The sequence below is a fragment of the Ornithorhynchus anatinus genome, chromosome 9 (genome assembly GCF_004115215.2).
Source record: "Ornithorhynchus anatinus isolate Pmale09 chromosome 9, mOrnAna1.pri.v4, whole genome shotgun sequence".
Lineage (NCBI taxonomy): Eukaryota > Metazoa > Chordata > Mammalia > Monotremata > Ornithorhynchidae > Ornithorhynchus > Ornithorhynchus anatinus.
The window spans coordinates 9,613,779-9,634,427 of record NC_041736.1 but is presented as its reverse complement, the minus strand read 5'-3'; the positions used below and the strand labels follow the sequence as shown (position 1 = coordinate 9,634,427).

At 39.0% G+C, this 20,649-nt stretch overlaps 1 protein-coding gene across 9 annotated transcripts in view; it reads right to left on the bottom strand.

Annotated features, from left to right (window-relative positions):
• Nucleotides 1–20,649, bottom strand: part of PKP4 (plakophilin 4) — a 209,914-nt gene that overhangs the window by 75,907 nt on the left and 113,358 nt on the right. For 8 of the 9 annotated variants that reach the window (XM_007671144.3, XM_029072547.2, XM_039913124.1 and 5 more), the window contains one exon: nt 14,513–14,625. In XM_007671144.3, coding sequence (XP_007669334.1) covers nt 14,513–14,625 — 113 coding nt within the window. The other variant, XM_007671148.4, reaches the window with a different exon arrangement.

Below are 20,649 nucleotides of genomic sequence, written 5' to 3'. Positions count from 1 at the left end.
GGATAAATGATCCTCTGAGTTAGCCAAATGTCTGTAGTATTTTTGCACTGGTTTCAATTTAGTCACATTCAAATGTGGCTCAACAGTAAAAGTATAGGACAGGGATCCAGAAGGCTTGGGCTCTAATCCTGATTCCACCACCATTTTTTAATGATATTTGTTAAGTACTTAGGGTGTATCAAACACTGTTCCAAGCCTTGGGGTAGGTACATATAAATTAGGTTGGACACACAGTCCCTGTCCCACAAGGCGCTTACAGTTTAAATAGGTGGAAGAACAGATATTCAGTCCCCATTTTACAATTAAGGAAATGGAAGTGTAAAGAAGTTAAAGTGATTGGCCAAGGTCATACAGCAAGCAATTGGAAGACCTGGAATTAGAACCCAAGTCCTCTGACTCCTAGGTCCATGCTCTTTCCACTAGGCCAAGCTGTTTCCCATGGGCAAGTCATTTAATTTTTCTGTGACTCAGTTTCTTCATCAGTGAAATGAGGATTCTTTCAGACTGTGAGCTTCAGGTGAGACAGAGACCGTACAGTGCTTGCATATTTTAAGTGCTTAACACTTACTATAATTATCATTGTTATTGATAATACTACCCAAGGATCCTGGGGGTGAAAATTGTGGAGTGGCCAAGTTCTAGGACACAAGAGTTTTCTTCTAAAAGGTCAAAAGCCTCCATGGCTAGTTCAGGATTTCATCTGCTAATATTAAGATCACGATGCCAGCCAAGGGGAGGACTATGCCAGGAATGATTCACTGCCAGTCTATACTACAAGGCTGAGGTTGTTTATTTTGCAAATGCTAGTATGTCTATGATCTTTGCTCTCTTCAGCCCTTCTTTCTCCACACAGTGTAAGTTTTTAAATTAAACCAATTCCTCCAGTATCTCCTGCACTGACCATTTCCTCCATCTCTGCCTCACCTCTCATTATCACTTCGTAGATAATGATATCTATGATATCATTAGCTTAGTACAGTGCTCTGCACATAGTAAGCGCTCAATAAATACTACTGAATGAATGAATTAGCTGTGGCTTAAATTATTTTCGTCTTGCTTTTCTAGATTTTTCCTTCTTTCAGCTCACATTCCCTGATCTACCCCAATCTCTTTTGCCAAAATTATTTCTACTCTTAAGGACTATAAGGCCCTGACCTGTTTATCTCTGTTCTACTTCAGCCATCTCACTCACTACATCACAATCATCTTGCTTTAACCTGGAAAAGCCCTCACCAGTTCCATTTGCTTCCCCTCTGACAATCGCTTAAAACAGTGCTTGACACATAGTAAGCACTTAACAAATACCATAATAATAATCTCCGGCTTCCTCACCCAAATACCTTGGATCAGACTCTTCCTCTTCGCTTATAAAACTTGGCTCAGTGATTGATCTCTTTGCCAAAGACTCTGTGACTAATAATGATAAGATGTAGCTATCCACAAGAAAAGGAGCACTGCAATAGGTGGATTCATACTCCAAGGGTGCTCAATGAACACTAATTGATAATGTGGCTAATGAAAACAAAGACTGTGTGCACCACCTGGGACTGGCACTTAGTGGAGTGCTCTGAACACAGTAAGTAATCAGTAAATACAGTTGCAGTACAATGAATGAGAGGGGTCTGATTTGGCAGCATCACTGTACCAATAGGAAAATGGAAAATGTCCAGGTCAGGATTGTGCCTTTGGTCCAAGCAAAAGTAGCCAAATTTGTAGGGGCGTTTGGAATGCTGGGATGTTCTAAGCGTGACAATCGGCTCTGATGGGGCTTGATCAGGAGGGATTCTTCACCCCAAAAAACCAGAACATAACAGTAAATCAGCTCTCCCACTCCACCTAATACGTTTTTGCTCTCTTTGATCCCTGAGTTCAAGACTATGGACTTCAAGACATTTGACCCTTCAGTTCCAGCCTAGCACTGGTCTTTTCCATTCTTTTTTTGATGTTACATACTCTGGCTAAAATATCTCAAGTTATTTGCTTTGCAAGAAAGTGTGGCTTTTTTTTTTTGCTTCCACTACAATACTTGTAGTTATTAATTCAGTACACTTTGTAAGGGTAGCTGAAGTGGTAGCCAGAATGACCTAGAATGAGCTTCAAACATATTCCACGTTGCAAATTCTGGTGAAGTCTGAGCCTACACATAGGCCAGATTGTTTGTTCAAAGAAATCCAAGCAAAGGGATCCTAATTATTAGAGTAATGAGCACCTTTGGGCATGAAAATATCCAGAGCATGCTGACTTAATTGCAAATCCTCACAGATCATCAGTTTACCCCAAGAAATACACAATGACTGTTATCAAAATGCAAGTCCTAGTATTTTTAAATAAACAGGAAAACTGTTTAATCAAAAGCTAATTTTGTTGACCTCCACCATTTTCTCTATTAGATACTATTTAATTTATCAACTTCCCTGGACCACACACAGAAAACCTAGTACATTGGTTCCTTTTCTGCAATTGTGCCTTGCTAGTGTAAAGGTGCTAGAGTGCAATTTCCTCACTGCCTGAAAAGAATGAATATCACTCCAATGATCTATTAATTCCTGTTATCAACACCTGTGACAGGAATGGGGTTTACATTGGCAAATAGTCCTTTTCCATTTTTGAGAAATGTCATATTGTCTTATGTGTCCTGAACACCATACTTTGCCACTGAGTACCTGGAAAAAATGCAGCCTAATGGTTTTAAGGGATTTTTTGGGGTACATTCAGCTGATCTTTTTATAGATTTCTAGGCTTTTCTGCTATGCAAGCATTTTCAGCTGAACTTAGATGTCCTCTTCATTCTTGGATGAGGCCCATTACAAACAGTTTAAATATTTACCAGGATAAATTAACATTTCGAATTGAGTTAAAAAGGACTGCCCTAAATCTAATTGTGATGCCCTGGGCATGGAGTGCCTGGCCTTTTTATATGGACAGGTGCTACATATGTAGCTGCCAGGCAAACAAAAAGAAGAAGAAAGTGAATGATTTGGACAGAATCCACAACAGGAACTAATGTTTCTAGATAGTCTGTCTACATGTTCTCTAACAAAAGATGATTCACAATGTTAAACTGAAAGGATTATAGAAGATATGCACTCTTAGAAAAGATTTGGGCTCAAAATACTTCAAAACAAATGAAACTGTTGAAACTAATGAAACACAGAAGGGCCTAGAATTATTACCTGCATTTGAGAAACTGATTTTAACATTTATTTTTCAAACCACTTTGGAGAAAGGTAAACTTTACAGACTTCTACAGAAACGTCAAATGTATTTTGCCAAAGATTATATAACAAATGAATGCCAGAGGAGCACTGAAATTTCTGACTTCCAGACCTGATGTTCTGCTTCCCATCAGTCTAAAGACAAGCTGATCTTTCTAAGTTTTGAATTTATATCCCACAAAAATCATTCTTTATTCAATGGCGTTTTCCCATACACTCTTCAGAAATAATATTTTATCTTTCTTTGCCTTTCTTGCCCTGTCTTTCTTAAGTACTGGAACCAACTGGAGAAGCAGCGTGGCCCAGTGGAAAGAGCACGACCTTTGGAGTCAGGGCTCATGAGTTCGAATCCCAGCTCTGCCACTTGTCAGCTGTGTGACTGTGGGCAAGTCACTTAACTTCTTTGTGCCTCAGTTCCCTCATCTGTAAAATGGGGATTAAGACTGTGAGCCCCACGTGGGACAACCTCATTCCCCTGTGTCTACCCCAGCACTTAGAACAGTGCTTGGCACATAGTAAGCGCTTAACAAATACAAATACCAAATACCAAGTCTGTGTTGATTTGATTATGCTTATTGATAATACCTGACTGACTGTAGGAAAAATAATTGTCTGGCCCTACAGAAAATGGCATGCAGCTTGGTCTTAAATTCCCCCTCAAATATTAATAATTACAATGATACTATTTATTAAGCATTGACTCCATGCTAAGTATTGCAGTAGATACAAAATAATCAGATTGGTCACAGTCCTGTTCCACACAGGGCTCAAAGTCTGAGAGAGAGCTATAGCAGGTATTTTATTTTCCTTTTACAGATTAAGAAATTTTGAAAAAGAGAAGTTAAATGACTTGTCCAAAGTCATCCAGCAGACAACGGAGGGAACTGTGACTAGAAACTGGATTTTCTGACTCTCAGGCTTGTGCTCTTTCCACTAGGCCACTGTGCCTAATTAATACCATATGTTTATTCAGAGTAAAATAATTTCCTTATCTCAAGTCAAATATATCTAATCTGCTTAACATGGTTATTCTAGATTCTCGATTCTTGACTCTAGAAAACCCAAAGCCCACAAGTGCTTGTGTTTTCATGTTCTTTTTCTCCTCTATCCCACACCTACACTCACCATAGTTACTGTTTTTGAATTATTTAGCATCCAGGCAGCCCTCTAGAAAAACCCACCCAGAAAATATACTTGATTGATTTGTTTACTGAACAGGTTGAGAGGCCCAGTCCGCGAGTATGTAATAATTTGGGCGCTGGGAACCAGGCAAATTTGACAGACTTTTCATGCCAACTGGCCATGTATACCATCCTGCAAATAGAGTGACCTGCTGAAAAAGCACCAATAGAAGGTGTTAAGTTTTCAATAGAGATTGACAATATTTTCCATTTTATTTGGAGACTCCAAGATACTATGGGAGTCAAGGGGAAATTGGTATCTAAAATAGGGTTCATTAGTTTCAAGTAGACATCGAAAAATTGGTAATGCATTATTTTAAATGAATTACTTTCCACTGAATCAAGAGGAAAGTAGTTTCTCATTGTAAATTGGCTTCCCTAAATGGATTTTTACCAATCCAAAAGTAATGAAAAGTTCCACCTTTCCCCTGCCCCGACTCTGTTGGTGGGGTAATCAAATTACAACAAATGTACACACTTCGAATAAGTTCATCCTTTCTCCTTCCTATGTACTGGTTCAGACTGCAAGGCATTTAAAGTAGCAGCCCTGTAAGCATCATCAATCTTTTATATTTTCAGGACTGTGACACAGCCTGAACTCTCTCTATTTCTAGGTCGTGCCTTCTTAATCTCCTACTGGAGACAACAAAAATGTAGTAAAGACAAGAAGAAAGAAATAGCCCCATTTGTTCCAGGCTATAGAGTTATGCTCAGATTTGGGATTTAGGCTGCTTCTGGCCCCCATCTCACTCTGCTAACCAAGATCATTTTTCTACAAAAACATTCAAGTTATGTTTTCCCACTCCTCAAGAACCTCCAATGGTTTCCCATCCACCTCCACATCAAACAGAAACTCCTTTCCATCAGCTTTAAGGCACTCAATCACCTTGCCCCCTCCTATCTACTATCCTACTACAACCCAGTCCACACACTTCGCTGTTCTAATGCCAACCTTCTCACTGTACCTCATTCTTATCTATCTCGCCACCTACTTTTTACGCACTTCCTGCCGCTGGCCTGGAATGCCCTCCCTCCTCACATCCAACAATTGCTCTTCCCACTTTTAAAGCCTTACTGAGGCACATTTCCTCCAATAGATGTTCCCTAAGCTTTCCTTTCCTCTTCTCCCACTCCCTTCTGTGTTGCCTTTACTTGTTCCCTTTATTCATTCCCCCCTCAGCCCCACAATATCTATGTACATATCTGTAATTTTATTTATTTACATTAATTTCTGTCTCCCCCTCTAGACCGTAAGCTCACTGTAGGCAGGGAATGTGCCTGTTATATTGTAGTTTCCCAGGTGCTTAGTGTGGTGCTCTGCACGCAGTAAGCACTCAATAATCAATTGACTATTTCTGGGTAAAATGAAAATTCTGACAAACTGGCATATGTTGCAGCAACCTTCAGCACATCACTTTCTAGTTACTGCTTCTAAATGACTGTAGTATCTGAACTACAAAAATCTTTGTATCACATTTAATTGGTTGAAGAAAATTCTTGATTTCTAAAACGTAGAGCTTGTATTTACAAATTTTGTGTTTAGAGAATATGTATCAGATTTGCTTGACCTCTGGAATGACTTTATTTGTGCCCTTCTAGGAGCTCACGATTCCTAGTACACTAGGACTAGATCTGGGCTTTTAGACACTAGGTAATCTTCCCCGTTCTTGCAGACTGTTGTCATTAGCAGACCCGATCCTCCTCCTACCTGGGGCCTCTGGAACTATTACTTAGAGTTGACAATCAGTTGACCCCCGGGAGAGGCTCGGACAATCCTGGGAGTGCCTCAGGTATGTCTGCGGCTTCTTCAGGTGGCCAGGGTTTCTCAAACTCATGTTGGTTACCCTCAGTCATCAACATATTGAGCTTTTCTGGATGATTTCGGGAAGTTGGGCAGTAATCTGACATCTTATGCACAACAGAAGATTGAAAAAAGTTTTGACTATAATTAATTTCTAAATTGTGTAGTCAAATATTGGAGTACAGCAAATGTTTTATTTGCCCTTTAATTGGAAAGTGATGGCTTCCTCTATTAATTTGGAAAAGCACCTGGAGTGGGGAACTCCAAATTTAAATGCTGAATTGCTTTTCAAATGTGTATTGTCCTATCATTTTGCACTTAGAATGGTGAAAAACATTGGAATAGGTTTTTTAAAATCTGGTTTATTAAATTTAGCTGGGTTGATAGCCTTACAAACTTATTAAAATTAATAAAAAGTCAGACATTACTACATCTGTTCATTTGGAACATCAATTCACTGCTAATAATGCATTATTTGAGAAAAATGTACTTAGGGAATAAACTATTCTTTAATCTAAAGTTAAAAGGCCAAATCATTCTACCAGTTATGAAAAACATTTGGCTGAGAAATATATTTTCCAATGTTAACAATCTAAGGTTGTTTCAACTTAAATGTTTCAGAACAATGTAATATTTGATGAATACATTAAGAGTAAATGCACTACAACAGGTTTAGTTACACATTTTAAATTCAAACTGGTGGGCACCATTACCAGATTAAATTGATTTGTGACAGAAGTCTTTTGTGATCAGAATGACAATGAGAAGAAGTAATTAAATATGGCTGCTAGAAGAGATGTGCTTCAGTGCACTCCAAACGAATTCCATTTCTGTAGGTCTTCAGCACAACCATTTTACTACCTGAAATTGTGATTTGTTGATTTCATTTTAAACTCAATCATATTGCCACCAAACAAACAAAAAATTGAATTTTGAAATGGACCTACCCAAATGTAAGATTAGTTAGAAGCTAATTATACACTCTTTTCTAGACTGTAAACTCCTTGAGGGTAGGAATAATGTCTCACTCTGTAGTACCTGTCCTCAGCTGCCAAGAGAACAGATTTCTAGGCCATTTAGGTAGTTTGCATGAGGTTCTGTCCCATCTTTACCAAATCTAACCTGTTTGCAGATTTGAAAAACAACCTATTGTGCACCAACTCTTAAAATATGACTTTTGACCAAAAAAAAAAGTGTTATTAAATTCTCTTCTTATGAGATGGCTAACAAGACAGTTTAAATTAGTGCAGTTAAAAAGGGGATCATGAACTTCGTCAGTATTTTGCCCTTTATAGTATCTCTAAAGGTCTAATCCATTTTGTAATTTTTTTAGTTTTCTTACAAGGAGATAAAAACTTTTTAAAAATAACACTTTTTTCAATCTATCACTCCCAGGTTTTATTCCACAATGGCTTCAAAGTATTCATGTAAAAGGACTATTTAAAAAAAACCTCCTTTTTAAAATAATATTTTGGTCCTGAAGAATTTTCAAGATTTCAAAGGCATACTGAATCAGTATTGATGAAACAGGATGGCGGATAGAAACAAAACCTTTTCATCTAAAAAAAAAACCTAGCTATTATGTCAGAAGTGTAATTTAAGGCATTTTACTTCCACAAAGGCTTCTATTTTAGCAGGGCATTACAGTATAAGACATGGTAAATGCAGAAGGTTTATGAAAAGTTATTTCACTCTGATCCTGTAAGCAATTTTTTTCCTTAGCTTGCAAGACTATTGTGAAAGTTTAATAATGAACCATCGATAGCTCATTAGCAATATAGCAGCTGGAAACATTGCACTGCAGTCTTTGAAAATGTATATAAATTGGTTGCCCCAAATAAGGGAGAACAGATTCAGAGACAGGTGAGACACCTAAAAGTCAAATAATAAATTGTAATTTTCCTTGTTCTAAAAAAATTCAAATAGGCATTTACTAGGAGAGATCCCTTCAATCTCTTTTTCATTTTACTCCATCACTTCCAGCCTTTAAGGGTTAACTAATAAAAAGTCAGTTATCTGTCTTCAAAATTTGAAAAGTTTTAGTTCTCGACAACTGAAATTTCAACTAAATTCATGGACACAGAAAAAAGGAACCTTTTCTTCCCTTTTCTGAGTCCAGCCTGTTAACAACAGAGAAATGTGGTAAGAAAAGATCTTTGGGCTGATGAGATGTGTCCTAAGTGGCAGGAAATTAATGTGATTTTGATCTGATTTCTTTTATCTCCTGACTACAGAGATTAAACTCTCTAAAACAGAGATCTCCATATTCTGATTTGTGAAGGACCCCTATTTTCAAGTCTCTTCTAGCTGCCTTCTAAGGTTTCACTTCAGTAAAAATTAATCTGAAAAACAGGTAAAAAAGGTTCAGGAACACACTTCCTAAAATGTGGTCTTTGGTTCTCTGAAGTCCAGGGCTCAGATTTTGCCTTAAAAAAAAAAAATAAAAAGCCCAACCAAAAAAACCCAACGACATTGCATGGCAGATTATATGCTATATAAGGATGGTTGCCTTTGATCAAATCGTTGGTTTGGTGATGCAATCGTGAAGCATGGTGCATTCTTAGGGTTTTTTTTTTTTTACAACAACTCTATTTATTTTGGATTTGCTGTCAACATTTTGAATAAAAGTTAGAATTGTGGCTTCCTGGGCCATATACAGTGCATAAATGCAGAACCTGGATTTCATTCTTAAATATTTAAATGAATCATGTCACTTCTGGTAGGCGAAATGTGCAAAACAACGGCTATGTGACTTGTGGAAGTACAGTTATACAGTTACTGATAAATTGGAAATTATCCTGGATAGCATGAAACATCAATTACAGAGTGAAGAAACAACTTGATAAATCTGCATCATCATAATTATAAGATGTATGACCTTGGACAAGTCCTCTAACTTTTCAGTGCCCCATTTGCACTTTTGTAAAATGAAGTTCCTCTCATTTAGTGGTCATTAAGAAGAATGAAATGCAAAATGCTTAGGGCTCTCTGAAAGAATGGTCCAGTACAAGAGTGAGGAATAATATTATCATTTTTAATTTGATTCTACAATGCCTTTTGAAACTAAAATGAGAAAGGAATAAGTTTTTCATCATTTCCCTGAAGGATCTATCCTCAAGAATCCCCAGCGGCTGCCATCCAACTCCGCATCAAACTGAAACTCCATAGCATCAGCTTTAAAGCACTCAATCACCTTGGCCACTTCTACCTCTCCTCGCTACTCTCTTTCTATAGCCAAGCCCACATACTTCGCTCCTCTAATGCCAACCTGTACCTTGATTTCATCTATCTCGCCGTCGACCTTTCCCCCATGTTATGCCTCTGGCCTGGATTAATAATAATAATAATAATGTTGGTATTTGTTAAGCGCTTACTATGTGCCGAGCACTGTTCTAAGCGCTGGGGTAGACATAGGGGAATTAGGTTGTCCCACGTGGGGCTCACAGTCTTAATCCCCATTTTACAGATGAGGGAACTGAGGCACAGAGAAGTGAAGTGACTTGCCCACAGTCACACAGCCGACAAGTGGCAGAGCTGGGATTCGAACTGTAAGCCCGTCAAAGGGCAGGGACTGTCTCTATCTGTTACCGATTTGTACATTATAAGCGCTTAGTACAGTGCTCTGCACAAAGTAAGTGCTCAATAAATACTATTGAATGAATGAATGGAACGTTCTCCCTTTTTCATATCTGACAGACAATTACTCTCCCCATCTTCAAAGACTTTTTGAAGGCACAACTCCTCCAACAGGCCTTCCCTGACTAGGCCCTCATTTCCTCTCGTCCCACTCCCATCTGCATAGTCCTGACTTGCTCCCTTTTTTCACCACCCCAGCCCCTAGCCCTACAGCACTTATGTACATATCATTAATTTATTTATTTAAGGTCTGTCTCTCCCTCTAGACTGTAAACTCACTGTAGGCAGGGAATACATCTGTTATATTGTTGTGTTATATGCCCAAGCACTTAGTACAGTGCCTTGCACACTCAGCACTGGATATATATGACTACAGACATATTTACATACATACAGGTATATAGACCCATATATCTCACAACCAAGATAATGTTTTAGTTTGATGACTGACAATTTATGGAAAACTACAGCAGTATGAACTTAAAACTATATTTCAGAAAGATTCTGTGAAATTAAAGTTATTTATTTTTAACTTCTGTGTAACCAGTAACATCTTTTAAAAATAGAAATACTGGCCATTTTCTACTGCAGGTGAAATATCAATTTTACCTTTTTGTTGTGGTTTCTTTTTTATACCTCACATGAAATAGATGATTTCACCCTTCTGGTTTACTTAAATTTTGAAGATGTATAAAATATCAATCTACATCTTTTTTAAATTTAAATTTTTAAATCCAATTTTCATCACAATTTTTGATGATATTTTATTTACTAAAAGACCTTACTGTATGCTAAGCACTATGCTAAGCCCTGGGGAATCAGACACAGTTCCTTGGCCCAGAAAGGGTTAAACTTCATACCTACCCCCAGAATACAATGCCTCAGTGTTATATATTCAGAGTCTACTGGGTGCAAAATACTGTACTAAGAGTATCATAGAAATAAGACACAAAGTCACTACCCTCCAGAAGCTTACAATAATATTTCTCAAGACCCTGACCCCCAAAGTGGCCAAAGCTGACAAGTTGACTAAGATTTATGAAAAAACTTCATGGTAAGGTGAATATGATTTGCATCCAGACTTAAAATTTCATCTTAAACCACAGCTTACAAAGCCATAACTTAATTATTATTCACAATGAGTATATTTTTGTGCCTATAACTGTAATACACCCTATGCACAACCAAGAGATAGAGTAGTGCATTTTTACAAAGTACACTGAATAGAGTTAAAGCAGTAAATTTATTTAGATTTTCCTTCAGATTAATATTGCAACTACATCAGAAACTGAATTGCAATTGTATTTGCCAAAACTAAGAATGAAATAGTTTACCACCCAATGGTGTCAGTCGCAATTCCTTATATTAACCATGGATTTTACAGAATGATTTTGCCATTTCAAATTAAGAATACAAGTAACTACCCTTACCAAGAGTATGCACTTAATTTTTCATTACTTGAATAAACAAGCATGTGCTTTAGATTTTTTTTCCAATAAAAGCATACCTCTAGCAGTAGCTTCTTTCCCCGCTGCTATTCCATAGTTACTTCACCCCATCAATTCTGCCCATTTAAGAGGCTTTGCACTTTCAAAAAGCGGCAAGGGATTTTGAGTATTAAAGCTTACAGAGAGACATTTGGGCTGATAGTATCAGATCCGTGCTCTCTCATCTCCATTTCACAAGGATGATCTCTCTAGAGACACACATCTACCATCTGAGAACAAATCAACATTAGAGATACTTAATGGGATCGTTTCACAGGTCACCCTAGTAACCAACACAAGGGTCCCCAACAAGCAGGTAACCAGTTAATTTAGTCTACACTTGCTGACTGAACTCTGTATACGGATGCCCAAGTCCAAAGGATCTTCAGGAGGCAAAAGCAACATTAATTCTCTGGCAAGTTATAGATAGTGGCCAGCCACTGAATGTTCTTATGCTCCTACCTCTTTATTTTCCAGGGCAATAGAACTAGGGTTGGCTGACCACCAGCCATGTCCACCCTTGAAAAATATATTTTCAAAACAGTGGGATTTGGTTTGAATACAATGTAAGGGTGCCTGTTTGATATAATGATGTAATGGGGAAGCAGCGTGGCTCAGTGGAAAGAGCCTGGGCTTCGGAGTCAGAGGTCATGGGTTCGACTCCCGGCTCTGCCACTTGCCAGCTGTGTGACTGTGGGCAAGTCACTTAACTTCTCTGTGCCAGTTACCTCATCTGTAAAATGGGGATTAAGTGTGAGCCTCACGAGGGACCGCCTGATTACCCTGTATCTACCCCAGCACTTAGAACAGTGCTCTGCACATAGTAAGTGCTTAACAAATACCAACATTATTATTATTAATGAAAACCTCCATGTATTCAGTCCAGGCTAGGTGATACATAAATCATCTGCTGCCTTCCTAAAGTATAACAGAGTTTTTGATTCAGTTTCTCAAAAATTGTCTTAAAAATTAATTAATTGAATTCACTGAATGCTTACTGTGTGCAGAACACTGTATTAAGTGCTTGGAAGAGTATAATACAATAGATTCGGTGGACATGTTCTCTGCACACATGAAGTTTACGGTCTAGTGGAAGGTAAAATATATTATGGATATGTACAAAAGTGCTGTGAGGCTGAAGGTGGAGGGAACAAAGAAAGGATACAAATCCAGGTGAAGGGGTAATGCAGAGGGAGAGGGTGTAGGGGAAATGGGAGCTTGGTTAGGGAAGGCCTCTTGGAGGAGATGTGATTTTAGGGTGCTGGAAAGGTGAGGAAAGTGATCATCTGTCAGATATGAAGGGGAAGGGAGTGCTAGGCCAAAAGCAGGGCATAGGCAGAGGGTGGGAGAAGACACAGATGAGATTGAGATACACTGAGTAGGTTCGTGTTAGAGGAGTAAAGTGATAATACTGGGTGACAAATAAGGGAGGGAAAGGAGAGTGGGAACCTAGGACAGTGTTCTGGATACCGAAGGGCTTTTTCCTCTCCAACCACACCATTTACATGCTAATTCCATATCCTGCCTCTCCCCTTACTGGCCTCCTTGATTCCTTTTTCACCCTGCTCCAATCCATAATACATTCTGCTGCCCAGATCATTTTTCTAAAATACCAGTCAGTCCATCTCTCCCCACTCCTCCAAAACCTCAAATGGTTGCCTATCCACCTCTACATCAAACAAAAACTCCTTACTGTCGGCTTTAAGGCACTCAACCACCTCTTCCCTTCCTACCTCATCTCGCTGATCTCCTACTATAACCCAACCCACACAATTCACTCCTCTAATGCCAACCTACTCCCTGTACCTTGATCTCATCCACCCTGCTGCCGACCCCTTACCCATGTCGTCCCTCTGACCCTCCCTCTCTCCCCCTTCATGTCCAACAGACCACCATTCTCTCCACCTTCAACACGCTCCTAAAATCATATCTCCTTCAAAGGCCCTCCTCTCTGCATCACCTTTACACTCAGATCTGTACCACCCTGCTATCCACTCAATACTTATGTGCATATTCTTACACCCTGCCATTTCCCCTATCTGTAATTTATTTTAAAGTCCATCTCTCTCCCTTGTCTCTGGAAGCTCCTTGTGGGCAGGGATTGTGCCTTGCAGATTTACTGTTATTGTACTTTCCTAAATGCTTAGAACAGTGCACTACACACAGTAAGTGCTCAACAAATGCCATCAATGAACCGGATTGATTGGGGCTGACTAACCAAATTTTCAAGTAAACTCATTAATCTAGACTTGTGGAAGGTATAAATGAAAATATTCTTTTAAAATAATTTGAATTTTGGTACTATTCCCCTCCAGTGACAAGCATTTCACCTGCTATAAAGAGCTATGGAAGATACTGAAAATGTAGTTATCATGAGACTGCAGATAACTTAAAGACAAGCAACATAGGATTTATATCAAAGAGAGTGATTGAACAAGTCCTTAATGAGAACTAAATGCAGTTAATCAGAGCACTTAGCACTGGAGTTGCTTAGTGATGTATAATTACTCAAAAAAGAAAACCACAGATAAGCCAAAAGTAATTTCTAATTACTTTTTATAAGTTGCATCTTGTGGAAATTACCTCTAATCCTATTGTATATTATACATAATATTATTTACCTTTTTTAAAAAAATACCTATAATTATGCAGGAGTTACGTTTTAGGTTAGGTTAAATGGAGTAGAGCCTGATAATTCTTGAAAATAAGGGGGTGGATAAAACGCTTTTCCTTAGCATATTTTGCTTTCAAGAATATAGTCTAAAGCTCGCCTCTTTTTAAAGACGTAACCACTAAAAACCAAAACACATCAGCAACGAGAACTCCAAAAAGGTAAGGTGATTTGATCTCTCATCCTACCAAATGATTACCATTAAGAAACAACAGAAGATATATTTACTGCAACTGCACTGGACAGGCTTTGTCCCTGAAGTCGATTTGTACTCTTTTGCTCTTGCTTTTGGATCAGGCTCACCCCCACAATATTAAAGCCTTTCTAGCACAGCAGTGAAAGATAATCAATTCAGCGATAGCCCTCTTGGTATTAGCCATGACTCGGCATTTCTAAGTGTCACATACAGTAACGCAAGGAGCAGTGATAACACAAACAGAATTTACCGGCTGCCCGCAGGGCCAATACATCGAAACGGGTTACCGGAAGGTCCACGCAGAAAAATCCATCCAACTGTTTACCTTGTGCTGGCAATGCTCGGGGACTCTGCTCCAAGCCTACATCTTTCTAGCTGACTGGCAACAATCTGCCTTTCCACTTCCAGCTCTCTGGTGAGTCGTTGAAACTGGAGCTCCTACGATTTAAAAATAAAAATGAAATAAAAGCGCATGAGGGGAGGAAGGTTAGGCTGCTCCGAACAGATTAACGAAAGATTATGTGTCACAGAAAAATCCAAGGAGGGATCAATATTATAACATTAATCATGGCCATGTGTGAAAATTTAGCTTTTGGTGCGGTGGTAATTAGCAGAAATAATCTGCTGATTTATGCCTCCTGGAAAATTGAAAGATGCTAGAAATGTCACTCTGGTTTAGAGTCTCAGGGAATCTGTGCAGAAACCCTGGCTTTCTCTTTTTCTTCTGATTTTCTGTTTCAGTTCTTATAAACTCTACTCCTATTGCAGCATCCTATTAAACCCGTGGCTTACACATCAAGCGACTGAGTCTACAGAGGTATGTCAGACAATGCAGCCTTTTTAATCTCATTTTAAGTTTTCAGCTCTCTAAAATGCTGATGCCCTATTCCAAAAGAGGATGTGAATTAACCTTATTTAGTTCCTAGAGGACAAGAATCACATGCCAATGTTCGACATTCTTTTTTACCTTTGCAAGCTATTAGAAAAATACCATGTTTCATGTTCCCCAGACTAAGTCCTGCTCCATTTCTCTAGCCTCAGAAGCAGTACCCTTCCCCCATCATCACAAATGCAGTCATTTACAACATGAAGCAAAAGAGATAGGAGGGAATGCAAAAGGATTAGTTTAATTTAAAAAGTGATGGTCCAAAATATGATGAAAAGCAGGGGAGATGGTCCATAGAAATTACAACAGGCAATTTATGTTCCATCACCAAGGGAAACAAACTGTATTTCAGGAGGAGACATTTTGCCTTCATTTACTGCTTTCATGATTAACTGGAAGGGATTTTAATATAGAGCAGGCATACTTATGGTTTAAAAGTTACATAGCTCAAATCAATTAAATGTCATATTCTTTAGACCACAACTGAGGTCTTCAGTAATCAGGCCCTCTTTTCCCCGTACTACATTATTTGTTTACTGCTATTCCTGTAAGGCAAAGGCCATGCTGAAACTTGGTTTAATTCATATGTTTCTGCTGGTATGAGACAATGATATATGAACATTCAAACCTCAGTAATTGATTAGCGTGAAAACTATTTTAAATGTTATTTATGGCAACATGTTATCATTCATTTACTCTTAAAGTCAGAGGCTAAACTGCAATTGAAAAGCATGTTAACACCCTATGCGGCAGTGGTTTGGGGAAATGTGAATTCATTTAGACTTCACTGCCCTGTGTTTGTACCTTCTACCATCCCTTCTTGGAATAATTTTAAAGTAACAGCTCCTAACTCCACTACATTGTGCTGACGTAAATAGGGTTATTTACACACGAGAGACAAGAGCATGGGTTTTCAGGAGAGATATTCCATAATGGATAAGGTAAACAACGCCTAATCAAAAGAATAGATGAGACCATGCCCCTTTCTGTTGTTCCATTCCTAGAATGTTGTTGGGGCCTAATAAATGTTCAGCAACAGTAACAGTATTATTATTAACTACTTAAGTACTTTCCAATGCTCTCCATCCTGGAAATCAGTGAGGAACCTCTAATGCTGCAATCTCAGAGTCCCATTAACTCCATCAGCGTGGCTCAGTGGCAAGACCCCGGGCTTGGGAGTCAGAGGTCACGGGTTTGAATCACGACTCTGTCAATTGTCAGCTGACTGAGGGCAAGTCACTTAGCTTCTCTGTGCCTCAGGTCCCTCATCTGTAAAATGGGGGTGAAGACTGTGAGCCTCACGTGGGACAATCTGATTACCCTGTATCTACCCCAGAGCTTAGAACAGTGCTCGGCGCTTAAATACCAACATTATTATTATTATCATGCGCTAAGCTCTGTGTTACTTTCATCAATACCTTCCTCATTTCCCCTCCAGCATTCCCTTCTCTTCAACCTAACCTTCCTAGTGTCCCAGAACTAAAAATAGACAATTTGATATATATTACTCAGTAGGTGAGTGGCTTTTTTATGCCAAAGAGACACAGCTTCAAGTCTTGGATTGGAGGTGCCAGAAAGGGTCCAGTAAGATAGACCCAGACGCCTCATGGGTTTGAATGAAGAAACTGGCTTCACTTTAGTTACAAGCCAACATTCAAGACAGAAATTGAAATCAATTACATTCTTTTGGTTTTTCCAATAATCATTTTTCATGGAAACCTAAGATAGGAAACTCTCCTACCATGTCATGAAGGACAACTGAAAGGATCCACTTTCACTTTTAAAATAACACTGAAAACCAAAATGCACAAACATCCTGCAATCTCAGCACAGTTAAAGCTTAAAAAAAGAGTCTACAAGAAGCCCAGAAGCTTTTAAAACCATAGTGTCAAAATCTGGGGAAAGTGGATGTCCCTGAATAGAAAAAGCAGGCAAAGAAACAGTATCCCTACATAAAAATAGTAATAATAATATTATTAATAATTATGGTATTTATTAAGTGCTTACTATGTGCCAGGCACTGTTGTAAATGCTAGGGTAGATATGAGATAATCGGGTTGGACACAGTCGTTGTCCCACATAGGGCTCACACTCTTAATCCCATTTTACAGATGAGGAATTGAGGCCCAGATAAATTAAGTGACTTGCCCAAGGTCACACAGCAGACAAGTGGTGGAGCCAGAATTAGAACCCATGACTTGTTGACTCCCAGGCCCATGCTCTATCCACTAGACTATACTGCTTCTTATGGGAAACATGGCAAACAAAAGAAGAAAAGAGAGGTTATCAGAGAGGGGGAAAGCCAACCCTTGAAAAAAAACAATAAGAACATAAGGCCTCTAAAGAGTGTCAAGTCAGTTGCCAATGCAAAATTAGAAAGGCCAGAAAAATCATGAGGGGGATCTTAAAAGGCAGGCCAAAGTTGTTCATAAAATATTCTTCAATTGGGGCCACCTGATGAATATGAGTAATAGATGCATTCAGGAATGAAAAGGAAGTAACTGACACATTCAATGAATTTCTTAACATGGTATTTACCAAGGAAGATGTAGTGGAGGTTCACTCACCTTGCACTGCTTTGATAACTGAAAGAGGTACGAGGTACTACATCAAATAACCACCACAATTATAATATTTAAGTGCCTATTATAATGTTGGTATTTGTTAAGCGCTTACTATGTGCAGAGCACTGTTCTAAGCGCTGGGGTAGACACAGGGGAATCAGGTTGTCCCACGTGGGGCTCACAGTCTTCATCCCCATTTTACAGATGAGGGAACTGAGGCACAGAGAAGTTAAGTGACTTGCTCACAGTCACACAGCTGACAAGTGGCAGAGCTGGGATTCGAACTCATGAGCCCTGACTCCAAAGCCCGTGCTCTTTCCACTGCGCCACGCTGCTTCTCATATTATGTGGCAAACACGGTCCTATGTCCGGGGTGGATACAAAATAATCACATTGGGCACAACCTCACCACACCAGGAAGATGTTGATTAGGGAGAGCAGGGAATATTATCCCCATTTTGCAGATGTGAAAACTAAGACAATGAGAAGTCAAGTGACCTGCCCAAAATCACACAGCAGGCCACTGGTAGAGCCGGGATTAGAACACTGGTTTCCCGTCTTCCAGATCCATAGTTTAACTGTACACATCAGGATACTAGGGGTGTACAACACAAATATTTTGTATTATTTCTTGAAGAGGTTATTAATTACTACAATTTCCCCTGCTAATCAGCTAAAATTCAGCTAACATTCAGATCTGCCAGAATGCGTTTTTTCAATACATATTTGGTTAAAATGCAATTAGGGAATCTGGGAGCGTTCTCCTGACCACGTGAGTCTGTTTGGCTACAGCATGCCGCATTACCTTAGAAACTGCTTGTGTGTATGCCTGTAGACTTGGGACAAGTAACTACTTCAGTGAGGGGGTTTGTAGCAAGCAAGTTTCAGTTATAGAAGCCTGCAAATATTACACAAGCATACAATCAGATAAAAATAAATCTAAATATAATTGTTGGTCCTGGAGAGATGCTATACGTAATCCTTTACAGCGGGTAAACATTTATAATGCACAAATACAGATTTTCAAATCTGAACCCCAAATTAGGCATAAAACATAATTATATCACAGGCTCGGCCCTCAGAAGAACAAAGGAAAATGAGGGAAACATTTCACATCTGATCACATCCGTTTACACTATATGGCTCATTTCATCTTAATCTCTCCTTGACCCTGACATTCTTGAGCTATAGTGGACCCTTAAGAACCAAAGTAGTTATGACAGGGTACTGCAACAATAAGAAATCAGACCACAAGGAGTAAATGGCACATATTTTCGCACTTGGCCTGTACACTCCCTCCTTCATCTTAGGTATCGCATTAATAAAATGGTGTGTTCCTGAACCCTTCTATGTACAAATACCTCTCCATGCTTTGTTTCAGGAGTTGGCTGCATGCTTTGGCTTAAATTTCAGATCTGCCTTTATAGCTAAGCTTTTTGATTACCTCCCATTAAAGTTTCCTTAAGAAAATGGGAAAACCTGTCCTATGTTAAATCCTCAAAATGCAATAGTCAGGGCTACATTAGCCTTTTTTTCTACACATGTGCAAGTGTGCGCATACACACAAATTTCACTGTCAGTGGCATCTTCAACTATAATGAACAACTACATATGCACATATATGTGTGTATATATATGCATATACACACACACACACACACACACACACACACTCTTAAGGCATCCACTATCAATGACGTATTTAGTTCTAAAGACAACTACATTTGTGGCTATGTGTGTATATATATATATATACACACACACATACAAATATAAACAGTATTTAATCCCTATTTTAAATAATAATAATAACAATAATGATGTTGGTATTTGTTAAGCACTTACTATGTGCAGAGCACTGTTCTAAGCGCTGGGGTAGATACAGGGCAATCAGGTTGTCCCATGTGAGGCTCACAGTCTTAATCCCCATTTTACAGATGAGGTAACTGAGGCACAGAGAAGTGAAGTGACTTGCCCACAGTCACACAGCTGACAAGTGGCAGAGCTGGGATATGAACCCATGATCTGTGACTCCCAAGCCTGTGCTCTTTCCACTGAGCCACGCTGCTTCATGTGCAATCAGGTAGTCCCATGTGAGGCTCACAGTCTTAATCCCCATTTTACAGATGAAGAAACTTGAGGCACAGAAGGCAAAATGACTTGCCCAAGGTCACACATCAGGCAAGTGGCAGAGCTGGAATTAGACCTGGGGTTCAGTTTTCCCATCTGTAAAATGAAGGGAAAAAAACAAACCTGTTCTTAGAATGAGATGAGCTGATTATCGTATATCCATGCAGTGTTTAGCACATTGTAAGTGCTCAATAAACTCCATCATTACTATAAAAACAACATAAAAATAAGAACAATGATGAATACAAGAATAAAACTAGTTTAGTGGAAAGAGCACGGTCTTGGGAGTCAGAGATCGTGGGTTCTAATCCCGGCTCTGCCACTTAGCAGCTCAGATCAGTTACCTCATCTGTAAAATGGGGATGAAGGCTGGGAGCCCCACGTGGGACAACCTGATGACCTTGTACCTACCCCAGGGCTTAGAACAGTACATGGCACATAGTAAGTGCTTAACAAATACCATCATCATTATTATTATTATTATTAGAACTAGGATTAGAGGAGCTTGGAGTCCAAGAACCTCAGCTCCAGCCTTCCCAATGTTCTAAAAATAGAGATGGCCTAGCTCTGTCATTTCCTCATCCTGTCTAGAGTGGAACAAAAGCTGATCGGAAAACCCAATGGTGCAAGATCTAAGCAGTCCCATTGCAGGGTGGCACTTTTTTTTAGTAAAATCCCAATATAGGATCAGGACTGCTGGTCTTAACAGCTAAACACCTGTAATGTAAACTGGCTATTGCTGTTAAATTCTTCCTATCTGTGCTTCAGTGAAATCATGGAGAACATTAAAAAAAAAAAACCTAGAAAATGAATGTCTTGTATTTTCTACCCTACTGCACAAAATTTATACTCTCATTTGTCTGCTCATTGAAATCTGTTGGA